The 13,313-nt window shown below is 38.4% G+C and overlaps 1 protein-coding gene across 1 annotated transcript in view; it reads left to right on the top strand.

The window, feature by feature from the left end:
- scaper (S-phase cyclin A-associated protein in the ER) overlaps window positions 1-13,313 on the top strand; it is a 720,649-nt gene that overhangs the window by 152,194 nt on the left and 555,142 nt on the right. The window contains 1 exon segment of the mRNA XM_051920308.1: window positions 3,658-3,818. Coding sequence (XP_051776268.1) covers window positions 3,658-3,818 — 161 coding nt within the window.

Below are 13,313 nucleotides of genomic sequence, written 5' to 3'. Positions count from 1 at the left end.
GGAATAAGGTAGTTTAAGCAGCGGTTGCTGAAAATTATAATTGATTATTTACTAATGGCTAATCATCACTTAAAAAATAACTGAATTTTGAAATGCTGAAATCACATGGGGAGCTTTGTGTGTCTCACATTTCCTTCTGCAGCACTTAGGCATGCTATTCTGTTGATTAGTAATTATAATTTGGCCCAAAGTGAGTGACAATGGATGGGCCTTGACTGATTCCTGCTTTGCACTTGTTGATGAAGAACAGATTGCACTCAATTTGACCCTCACCTCTGAAAACTACACAGTATATGGCTAATCATTAGATATATCAATGTTATAATGTTTATCGGCTTCGGACTACACAAATTATTTAATGAATCTTAATGAGATTGAAACATTGCAAACCTCTTTTTTCAGTGAAGCTTGGTTGTATTATATACACTATCTGTTACTTATTTGTTTTTCTAGACTCACTGCTGTTTTTCCTTATTTTTAATAGAGACAATAGCATAACACATCAAAGAACAGCAACTCCACCATAAATGTGTTTATAATGTCTTCCAAACTGAAAATAGATATAATACAAAGGAAAGGAAGTAGGTTTGATAGTTCACATTTCACACCTATATTTTGGTATGGAATTTTAATTAATAACACCCCATTTTCCAGCATCTCTTACATATCAAGCTAAATCATTAGACAGGCTTCAGCTTTCATTTTTGAAAATTGTGAATGGCAAGGGTGATCACCCCATCTTACTATAATTTGTTTTTTGATTGAAGAAAAACATGGGTTTACATGCACCATCAAAACATTTCCATTAAGCTTACTGTATCTCTGATTAATATATACCATTTCACTGGTAGAAGTTAATCGGGAGGCAATTCCCCACACTGAAATATTGTCAGAAATAGAGAGTACTTTTCTCACTCTATCTTTGTGTCAATTTTTTGTTTTTGGGTAATTTTCTTGCTTAAGAAGGGTGTTGGTGGATACAGATAATCAGTAATGAGTAGATAAAAAATAAATAAATAATGAACACACTTCTGAAATATTTTAGACCCTGCTATGTGTAATGTATTCATTTTCAATTTTGTTTTAACAGGTTGAATTTACCTAAGCATTAGTATGAGAACAATCAATACTTGGGAAGAAATAATTATTTTAATGGGATTTCAAGGGTTTTCCTTTCCTTAAACAGAGAGGCACAAATAAAGTTGTGGTTTAAAAAGTGCTGAAACATTGGTTCAATATATACATCATTTGTAATTTGACACTGTAAGAAACAAATATTCAATTATAATGGTATACTGCCAACTACATCTTTGTTTTGTTCTTGGTGAAAGCTCAGTGAACAGGCTTTTTGAGAGGTATTAAGCAATATAACAAGTTATTATATCATTTGCTTTTTAAGCTATGAATTTTCCTCTTTAACGTTCATAGTTCAGTTATATTTCTTCATATGATGCAACAACAACAACAACATTTATTTATATAGCACATTTTCATACAAAAAGTAGCTCAAAGTGCTTTACATAATGAAGAAAAGAAAAATAAAAGACAAAATAAGAAATTAAAATAAGACAACATTAGTTAACATAGAAAAGGAGTGAGGTCCGATGGCCAGGGTGGACAGAAAAAACAAAAAAAAAAACTCCAGAAAGCTGGAGAAAAAAATAAAATCTGTAGGGGTTCCAGGCCACGAGACCGCCAGTCCCCTCTTGTCATTCTACCTAACATAAATGAAATAGTCCTCTTTGTAGTTAGGGTTCTCACGGAGTCACTTGATGCTGATTGTCATACAGACATACATACATGTCATGCAGAGGTCCAATAAACAAAAAAAATCTAATTTTCAGCAAACAAAAAGCTGCAATAATGAACATGCTGTATGTATGTATGTATGTATGTATGTATGTATGTATGTATGTATGTATGTATGTATGTATATAACTTGTCATAAACTTGGTAAAGTTGCTTTATTGGTTTATTTCCCAAAGACAAAGGAATCTTTATTTGCTCTTACCCTCAGTACAGTAAGCAAATGTATAATACATATAATAATTTTCATAGTGTACATTTTGCAATGAAATTTACAACTCTGTGACTGTGTACAATAATAAAGATAACATTATTGACTTTTAGGTTGCTGTATGGGAATATTTGGGGGCAGAGCACAGGCTGGCATGTACAGCTTTGTTCTTAAGGCTTGTCTAACCAAGAATTCCAAAAGCAGAAGGCCAAAGAATATTGTTCACAAGGATCCAGAAGAAACTGCACACCACTTCTTAGCAATCTGTCAAAGTGACATTACTTGTAAGGGCTGTAGAGGCAGGCAGAGCCAGACATGCACTGCATCTAGGATTATTTGCTGGAAGAGTGGTGCACTTCCATCATTACTGCAATAAATCATGTTTTTTCTCCTCCCCAGGCAACTTCAAAAGGCAGCAACAACAACTACAGTTGTGTTCAAAAATATACGTACTACAGACAGACAGTACAATATGAAATTAGTGTAGGCATTGATGGAAATGTTTGGCTAGATGGATACTATTTGCCCCAAGTACTTACATTGGCATGCAAAAGTATTCAATCCCCTTGGACAAAAGACAAAAGATTTGTACACATACAGTATTTATCCATTCACCATTTCTAATGTGAACTGCTCTGCTTTAATTATACATTTCCAAAGTCAAAATAAACCATTTTCTGTAGTTTGTTTGATTAAGACTAGTGCCTTATGCGTAATCTTCCCTGCAGATCTGCATGTTACTCTCCTGGAAGTACCTGATTGGCAACAATGTTCAAATATTTTGTGGCACTCAAAGGTTACTCTGAATCTATCAAGGAACTTGGTATGTCACCAACGTGCAATACTGAAATTTGGCAAAAAGAATTCATATTGATTCATACGCTTTTAAACAAATTCCTGTCTTCCCATTTGCTCACTTCTACAGAAAACATGTTTTTGAAGACCATGTTGTTTTTTTTTTTGGGGGTCTTAGTTTATTCATTCTGTTTTATTTCTTAACCCAGTACTCAATACTTTCTGCACGTAGTAATGGAATTTGATTTGGATGAGTAGTTGTAATATCTGATCATGAATCTCATACGCACTCAATCTGCTGGTACCTTTTTACCGTCTTAAAATGCCACTCCCCACCTATATGGTGCTGTTGGATGTCTGGGCAATGAACTTCAATGCACATTTTTAGCGAGGTTAATCACAATAAAAATGTATAATCACTGATCTAAAACACTGCAGAGCAACAATGAATTCTCAGGAATAATTTGATTATTATAACTGTGCCAGATCTTGGGATTAGAGTAAAAGTTTCCCAATAGCTTTATAACAGGGAGGAATGTTCTGTTTTTTTTGGTTTTCATTGAACATTATGTGTCTGAATATTAAAACAGGGTTCAAAATACTCCTACATGAGTTGTAATTTGGATTAAACTTAATATTGTGTTTTATTAAAGGTAACAATACATTTTTTTATTTTCCTATAATATTGTGTAGTTTTATATGCTTCACTGTTGAACTTCTGTTTCAAAAAGACTATGATATTTACATGACTGTTTCAAAACACTGTGCAAGTTTTTTTTTTTTTTTTTTAATGAATAGTAAATTTCCTTAGCTGAGAAATGCTATTTATCTTTGCTAAAATATAGGGGACCTCCACCCACTTTGGCAGTCTCACGTCTAACTTCAACTGGATCAAGCTGGGCAGATAAAGTTAAGTCTACGCACACTGTCACAGTAGTGAACCATACAGGATCAGAACCGACTGATACCTCTGGTCATAACGCACCACAGGGTCCTCAAAAACCTAGTAAGTACTATTATTTTCTTTTCTCTTTTAATTTCCATTAATTACATAGTTCATTTTCAAACTCGACGATTTTACACAAACATTGAGGTCCATAAGTATTTGGATATTGACACAATTTCCATAATTTTGTCTCTGTATGCTACCAGAATGGATTTGAAATAAAGCAGTCATTATGTGATTGAAGTCAGACTTTTACCTTTAATTTAAGATAGTTTAATAAAAATATTGCCCAAGCCTTTTAGGAATGGCAGACATTTTTATACATGGTTCCCCCTATTTTCAAGGGCTCACATATATTTAGATAAACTAACATTATCATTAATACAATAATCCAATTGGCTCATTCAGCAAACCCTCTCTGAGAAATGATTTGGAGATTTTCACTGATCAGGACTATTCAGAGGCTTACACTAGCTATATAATACACTATGTAAATACATTTTGGCTTTTAATTTTAATAATAAAGTCAAGATGTAGAAAATGAGAAAAATGGCAATGATTTCATGAGTTAGAATTGAATTAATACTAGCAAGAGGTTAAGACACAAAGTTACTAAAGGCTAGAGATCTGAGCAAAACCAAATGACCATACTTAAGAATTAAAAAATAGAAATGCTAGCTTCAAATACTAAATTTAATTAGTTGGTTTACTCTCAGTGTTTAGTAAGTAATGGCCTGCATGAAAATGTCCGCTTCAAGATTCCCAGACCTATGCGTTACCTCTTCCGAGATACCATGAGGTACAGAGTCATAAGCTTTTTTTTTTTCACAAAACACTAAACCTATGTAGACAAGACTGGAAGATTTCCATTACACCTCAGATTTATGTGAAAGAACAAAGAGTTGGTCCACTCTTTAATAGATAGCACAAACTACAAACTATTCTTCCTTAATTGGACATGCAAACATGAGACAATTCTCATGTTCTCATGTTCATGTTCTCATTCTCAAAATCTCTATTCCAGTATCTTCGTATAGGCTTTCCCAAGGAGAGTAAGGGGTTTGATCTCTGTTTGAATTTAGATCTCAGACTCCTTTTTGAAATTAAAACTATTGTTCCAGTCTGCTACACACAAAGCACTGTTCCTGTGCACACTGAAGAGGCTTGTTAATCTAGACACATCCACAATATCTCGTAAGTTCATCACTGCGTCTAAAATGCAGCAAAGATTATTAACCACCATGTGACATAAACCACAAATACTGACCCATTTTCGAACTATCCTTTTCACATTTCTTCCTTGTCCAGATGTCCTAGATTATGAAAGTCCTCCTTGTGTTTTTTCATCCTTTTTCTCACACCCTGGTCTTCCATTTCAGTCACTACTACAGCAGATTTCACACACTCTAATGTTAATGTTACATAGAAGGATTTTTTAACATATTTTAATTGTTATTTGAATGATTGTTGTGCACCAAAGTTGGTCTTGACAGGCAATAGCTCCTTGCAAGTGATTCTACTTCTTCAGGCTGGCAGGTCACCAGCTGCTTGCCATTGGACAGCACTCTCAGGTTTGACTTTTTCAAAGGAAAACTTGATTAAGTATATTTAGATATCAAAGGAGTCTTATTGTGAATTGCCTTTTTTTGGGCTCCTTTCCAGCCACCACATTCAGAATATACCACTGATGTCTCAAAATGGCCAGTGTTAAAAAGAGATTGCAGTAAATTCAAAAATGTGTTGTTAGTGCCAATTCAATGTTTAGATGAGGATTTGATTATGCTTTAATATTTTAAATCCTCTGCATATACTCCAGTTCCTTCTCTGTCCAGAGCATTTTTCTATTGGATAGAAAGACAAGACAGTTGGAGCTGTCCTTTTTAACTGGGATTGAAGTCTTCCCCCACTTTCTGCCTTGTAAGTAGGTTTACATGATTTCTTCAGGCTGGGCAGGTCACCTGGGGCTTCATGTATAATGGCGTATGCAGAATGTACACTAAAGCATAGCGTATGGACAAAACTTGAAATGTGCATATGCACAAAAACATTCATATGATTAAAACTCAAAGTTCCACGCATTTCCCCTTTATAAAATCCAATCAATATGAATTTTAATGCACCTGCACCTGCCTACAGCCCCACCCCGACTCCTCCCTGAATTTTGCACATTTTAATATGCAAATCAATATAGATAGCCCTTTCTTTTCAGTATTTTATTAAAAATGGCAAAAGCACACATAGGAAAAACAAGAATTTCAGCTAATGCAAAATTGACGCAATTAAAAAACGTACTCTTTGTTGGCTTAAGCAGTGGTATAAGCAAAAAAAGGAAACTGATAGAGTAATACTTTTGAGGCATTCAGAAGTGGTCAGATATCATAGTCGACATGGAAAGGTGAGTCGTAGCCCACCGTTAGTTTATTCTGTTTCAAACAATATTACAAAAAATGACCCCCTTGCCAAGGATGTGACTCCAGGCGGTTATGGTGCTGCTGTACCCAGCACCTCTTCGGGCGCTGACTGTGCACACACCTCTGCCTCGGAAACCAGTGGACGACCATCTGGCAGTGTGCTGACGAATGATGTTCTGGAGTTACAAAATGCAATAGTACTTGCTGTAAGTGATGTGGCCAATAACCTAAGGAGTATAGGGGCTGTACTATGTGATATTGATCACAAATTAAATGATTGGTTAAAAAGTAAATGCTGTATCTGATTACCTGTTTTTACATTCTGCTAATTAAATTCATATAAAGTTGTAACACTGTCCGATTTGGCTGATCATTTGGTGGGTCAGGGTTAGGTTCATCACACTGCATCTCTTCAGGTATGGGCAAGCCACCATTGTATGCCACATTATGCAGCACACTACATTCTCGCACAATTCACTCTTTCTGTGGACTATAGAGCAGCACATTAATAGAGTGGAAACTTTCTCTTTACATAAACAAATGAATTCTCTGAAAGCACCTTTATAGTGTAGCGTCGGCAGTGAGCACCACTCTTTACATGGCTTTTTGAGGTGACTCGTTATCCTTAAAAGGACTGCTTGCCTTTTGCCACATTAGTTGGAAAGAGCACCTGCAACTGTGCGGAGCTGCCGTTTTTAAAGGCTCTCCTGCTATAGATGATATAATGCCAGCTTATTCTTTTGGTGATTGTGACGGTGTGGATCGACTCCATGCTCAATGTTAATTTTTGGGAGCCCCTTGAACCTGACACTGTCGATAACATAACCAGATGAGTGTGGCAGATGAGGAGAAACAGACCAAGCAAGGGGATGGTGTAAAGTGCTAGAGAGCTTTTATTAAAATAAACAACAGTGTTTAAAAAGTGCAGTGCTCCTTCAGTAATAAATAATCCATAAAAACAAAGTGCTAGTGTTAGTGGAGGTTAAAATCCAATCAATAGAAAAATCAATTAAAAATTAGGTTAGAATTCTACTGGCAGGAAACTGTCTTTTTATCCAGTGAGTAATGTCCCTTTAAAAATTTGACTCCTCTTTGGCTTGCCTGTCTGGACCTTGCAGCCTGAGGAGAAGTCCTCTAGTAGGCGCGGACACCCTTCTTCTCCTTGCCCATGTCCTCATAGCCAATCCTGTGGCATCTGCAGGGAGCCACCGAGCTCTGCTCCCGTGCCCACTGCTGCCTTTCCAGGCTTCACCCAGAGAAAGCACTCTCTGTCGTCTCATTGCCACTGATCCGTTGGCTCCTCACAGCGAGAGGACACTCCTGAGTCAAGTGGTTGCTCCTACTACTTGAATGTTCAACAGGAGTGACTGCTGAGCGACGGCCACACACCCCTTCCTGGGGCTCCACATCTGTCTGCCTACTTTCTCTCATTACACCTGCTCACTGTCCTTCACGCTCTTGCCTCTCTTCTTCCATTCTTTAACCTCCGTGCTATGTTCCTTTTCTTTTGTTCGTTTATCCTTCCCTTTCTCTCATGACGGCTCGTTCTTATAAGGTTCTGTGAGCGCTGTGTCTCAATCACTCGCCACAGGAAGCCAGTGAAGCAATTGAGAAAGACCGTACCTTCACATGAAGGTGCATTTTGCTCCAATTACTCGATCAACTCCCTGCAGCTTTGTGAGCGTGCCCACGGAGAATGACATGGCCAATTAATTATTACAACGCCCATTCTTTCTGAGCCACGGACCTGCGATACCACAGTGATTAATTCCTGGCTGATATCACTTGTCTGGCGCATTTGCAATAGCAATGTGCGTGCAGTTGACCACTTACATTACATTTGGAAAACTGGATGTTGCTGCCAATTGTGCTCTGTTTCCAAGTTCAACCACAGTGAAAGGAAATCTTAAATATCTGGATGACAAGCGGATAATACCATCCCATACAGCTGGTATGACTCAGTGATGATTGGTAAATGCCTGATCGGTCGGCAAGTTCACGTTGAAAAGGTCCTGTGTCTAAAATCCCAAGGGTAGACAGAACTTGCAAAGGAGGAGGTAGAGCACAATTCTCAAAGTCTTTCTTTATAAAGCCGGCACCAGTTCAGCACACAGCTCTAAGAGGATAACTCTTGGAAATTGAAATCGACTTAGAAGCCAGTCATCATCATCTATAACTACACTATATGGACAAAAGTATTGGGAAGCCTGAACATTACACCAACAGGGACTTTAATGACATTGCATTCAAATACATAGACTTTAATATGGAGTCGGTACCCCCTTTGCAGCTGTAACAGCTTCCACTCTTCTTGGAAGGCTTTCCACAAGATTATGGAGTGTTTCTGTGGGAATTTGTGGCCTGATGTTGAATGAGAAGGCCTGGCTCGCATTCACTGCTCCAGTTCATCCCAAATGTGTTTGATGGTGTGTTTGATTCCTGGCCATGGCTGGTCATGGCTGTGGGTGGGTCAGTCAAGTTCTCCCACACCAAATTCTTCCAACCATGTCTTTATTGACCTTCCTTTGTGCAGTGGGGCACAGTCATGCGGAAATAGAAAAGGTCTTTCCCCTAACTGTTTCCATAAAGTTGGAAGCAAACCATTGCCCAAGATGTCTTGGTGTGCTGAAGTATTAAGATTGCCCTTCACTGGAAGTAAGGGGCCTAGCCCAAACCCTTAAAAACAGCCCCATTCCATTATCCCCACTCCACCAAACCAGGACAAGCCCATCTGACTGCCAAACAAAAAAGCATAGTTTATCACTGCATCGAACATGTTTCCTCTGCTCCACAGTCCACTGACGGCGTGCTTTACACCACTCCATCCGATGCTTGGCATTAGACTTGGTGATGTGAGGCTTGCATGAAGCTGCTTAGCCATGAAATCCCATTCCATGAAGCTTTTGTTAATTAGTTAATGCCAGTGGAAGTTTGGAACTTTCGGCTATGGAATCAGCAGAGCGTTAGCAACTTTTACACACAATGCATCTTAGCAGTTTTTGACCCCGCTCTGTGACCTTTCGTGGTCTTCCACTTTGTGGCTGAGTTTCTGTTGTTCCCAAATGGTTGATCATGAAATATCGAACAGGGATGAAATTTCACAAACTGTCTTATTGCAGGTGGCATCCTATCACAGTACCACGCATGAAGTCACTGAACTCTTCAGAATGACCCATTTTCTTCCACAAATGTTTGTAAATGGAGACTGCATGGCTAGGTGCTTGATTTTATACACCTGTGGCAAAGGGTCTGATTGAAACACCTGAATTCAATGATTAAGAGGTGTGTCCCAATACTTTTGTCCATATAGTGTACATGCTCTCTTCTAATTCTTCCATTTGCGATGTCTTCTAACAACACTAAAGCAGCCGTGACAGTTGAAATAGTTTGGCCATTCTGTGCACCATTATATTTTTACAGATTGGTTACAATATTTTTACAGATTGGTTACAATCAAGTGCCTTAAATTTGTAAAACGATATGCAATTAATTTTGGTGTATTTTATAAATCCTGCATCATCGATAAAAATCTAAAAAAGAAATGTAAATGACACCGAAACAGTAGCACTGTTTTGATGCTGGGTTCCACCTGTTTGCAAAACTGAGCAGAAACTTGCGTATGCACAATGTGAGGCTGCCATTGAAATGTGTGGCTTTATGCCAAGTTTAGTTTTTATACATCTCAAGGTGAGCGTCGAAACAGGCGTACATAACATTTTTGTGCATATGCACCATTTATACATGAGGCCCTTGCCAATAGATAACATTTTCAGGCTTGGCTCCAGGACTGGATCTCAGTATACTTTCTCCAAGCAAAGTTCAATGATATTCATTTGTATTTCTCAAGGAAATCTTATTTTGGGTTTCTTTTTGTTTGGCCTCTCTGCTTAGACCAGTTTTATGTGGCTAAGCTATCGGGAACACAGGCTTATGACATCATATGGATCGAAGGATCATTGAGGCACACAAGCTCTTCCACAATGCTAAGATTATAATCTAGGAGGGGAATCAATTGATTAGTTAGTACTTTTTTTTTTTTTGCAGTATGCGATTAAAGCAGTAAAGAATACATTTCAAAATAACAAAAAAAGATAATTTAGCATCTGCAAAATTACCAGAGAAAAAATGGAGATTACATAAGTAACATCAGACTAATAGTATTTATTAGTTGACAGAGAGGAAGAAATGGTAATACTTTAAAATCAGGATCATTGAAGTTATTGCAGAAGATATAACTTGAATTCTGTGTTTACAAATACAGTATAGCCAATTAAAATATAAATAAATAAGAAGATAAAACATTTTTCAGCTTGATTTGGATGTGACTGCTAGCAGCTTTGTCAACAGAAATCAGGGCAGATTTGCAGTATAAAGAGTATAAGTGTTGGACTGTGTCATTGGTAGTGTGGACACTTTTTGTGACTGAAGACAGAGAAGAAAATTAAAATTAGTCAAAACCTTTTATTAATACATACCAGGCAAGGGTAAAATGACAGAGAAACACAGTCCTAGGACACCGCGCTTCATCTGCCTCGAGCGCAGATGTCCTTGTTCTTTTATACCTTTCTAATCTCCTGATCGTTGACCACGTAAGCAAAAAATAGCGTCCTGACTCATTGTACTTTTCCAATTTTGTAAAGTCATTACCCTAAAGGTATATTTTCTTGTCACACACATCATCAAAAGAAAACTTCCAGAAAGTATACATGCTTTTTGTCACGTACGCAAAACACAAACAAGTTTCATCATTCTGTCCTATTTTCTGTACACACATACATTTTGTTCAATTACATCTTTTTATGTTTTCACACTCCTCCCTTTTTGAACAAAAATGATGTGGGCAATATAATTCTATCTTGAAATGGTTGATGAAGGGGAAAGGGGAGAGAAAAATGGAAGAAGCTATACGAGACATGCGCTCCTCATGTAGCATATATGCCCTTTCCATAGAGGCGGTAAAGTACTTAGATATTATATAGCGAAACAAAGGGATAATACAACAACCAACCAGGAGGAGGAGGCAAATTGTCACAACCAAAGAAATGAAAACAGATCTTATCCATTGTCCCCAGGATCCGAAGGAGGATGTAAACCACTGATCCCAAGGATTTGTAATGCCAGAATTAGTGGAAAGTTCTTTAGAGAGAGCAGTGAGGCCTGCCAATGCACGAGTTATTGATCCATCTGGCGCGGTATTATTTGGAATATATGTACAACAAGCATCACCAAACATAGCACAGACACCTCCCTTTTCTGCAAGTAACATGTCCAGGGCTAGACGATTTTGCCAAGTCATCAGAGAAGTACGATCAAGCTGTTCATGTATGCCTTCAATAGCGTCTTTGGTGAAGTTAAGGAAACGTTGTTGGTTATAATAAAGGTAATTAATCCAGTCTACATTCTTATTAATAGTAATTTGGGGTATGATAGATTCAAAACCGGCTGCGACTTGATCCCTAGCTTTAAATCTGTCTGGGACACCCCTAGGGACTCCAATAGCATCTATGTATACTCCAGGGCCATGTAAGGAGATATCAGTAGGCATATGGAAAAGGGAGCGGGTATGTCGGAAATAAAAAGGAGGTGTGGAATAATATGGGGAGTGAGAGGGAGGTAAGGATAGAAGTCTAAAAGGCGCAACTAATTGGATTGGAGCACAGGTACCAGACCAGTTAGGGGGAAGGGTGGCAAATAATTTGGACCTACAGCACATCCACCAAATATCTGATCTAGGAGTGGTTTTGGGAGAGAAGAAAGGAAGACAGAACGGTGTTCAGAGAAAAGTTAACCTGAAAAGTTTGAGAACAGAAAGAAAATGGTAATTCTCCTACCCATGTCGTTCCATAAGATTTGAAACATGTATAATTTAACAATGAGAACGATTAACTTGCTTAGCTGAATAGAGAACCCACTGCAACCATCTATTCTGATCCCCATAACCAGTTTCTACTGAAAAAGTGGATGAAAGGGTGGAAATATTCATAATCTTAACAGGAGAAAAATCTGAACCAAAAGTTGGGGAGATGGGTGTGTGTGCCAGAGAATGAGGGGTGTTAGTAACAGGATTGTCAATCTTAATTAGAAATCTCCCTAAAGGGTCTGTTCCAGATACATATGCCCCTAATACATAAATACCTGAGTCATGTAAAGAGGGGTTCTTCAAAGTAATGATCAAGGGGTTACAATGGTTGTCAGCACATTCATGAGAGGCATGTCCTTTTATGATAGAAAACCGATTTTTCAAACCGTATTTTTGGGCCTCAAAAGGTTGATAACCCCAGTCCTCAGTTCCAGTGTTAGCAAAAACCCATTGCCAGTTGTCGCAGTCACTTCCCCTCATACACACGTATTTGTCAGATCCGGTCCACTGGGCTTGTCGACCAGTCCCACAGTTGATAATAGAGCAGAAATCAAACTGCACTGATGTGTTAATTCCTAACGGGAAAGTCAAGGTGACCAGGGCAGTAGACAAGGGAAAAGAAAAGCACAGTAGCACAGCAATCAAGGGTGCCATCTCTTGCAATGTGAGGCGTGAATCCAGGCAGGCAGTCCTTCAACTTTCACGGCGTGTGGTGTGGATAGAAGAATTTGGAATGATCCTCTCCACCTAGGCTGATGCCAGTGTTTCCTCCGAGTATCTCGAACCAGGATCCAGGTGCCCAAAGGAATTGGTAAATCCTTGGAAAGGGGGCTGGTCCTCCAGGTTTGATTAACCTGCTGGTGGATTTCCTTCAACGAGGTTCGCAAACCTGCAAGACTAGAGAGAAGATCATTGTCCACAGTATGCAAATTCACATTACAACCATGCCAACGGGCATGGGACGTCCGGTCAGAATCTCAAACGGCGATAGTCCCAGTTGTCGGTGTGTCCGTCCCCTTAGTCCCATTAAAGCTAAGGGTAGTGCATCCGGCCATGATAAATTAGTTTGTTCACAAATTTTTGCGAGTTTAGCTTTTAAAGTGCCATTGCATCGTTCTACGATGCCTCCGCTTTGGGGATGGTATTCACAATAGCCAGGTGGTTAATTCATTTATAATGGAGTTCACAAAATGAGTGCCATTATCTGTTTGTAACTTTTGAGGGATACCCCATCTTGGAATAATCTCTTTAATTAGTGCTTTTAGCTACTGTTTTGGCATCGTT

This window comes from Erpetoichthys calabaricus, chromosome 17 (assembly GCF_900747795.2).
Source record: "Erpetoichthys calabaricus chromosome 17, fErpCal1.3, whole genome shotgun sequence".
Classification (NCBI taxonomy): domain Eukaryota; kingdom Metazoa; phylum Chordata; class Cladistia; order Polypteriformes; family Polypteridae; genus Erpetoichthys; species Erpetoichthys calabaricus.
The sequence above is the reverse complement of the archived record's forward strand: the minus strand, read 5'-3'. Positions and strand labels throughout refer to the sequence as shown.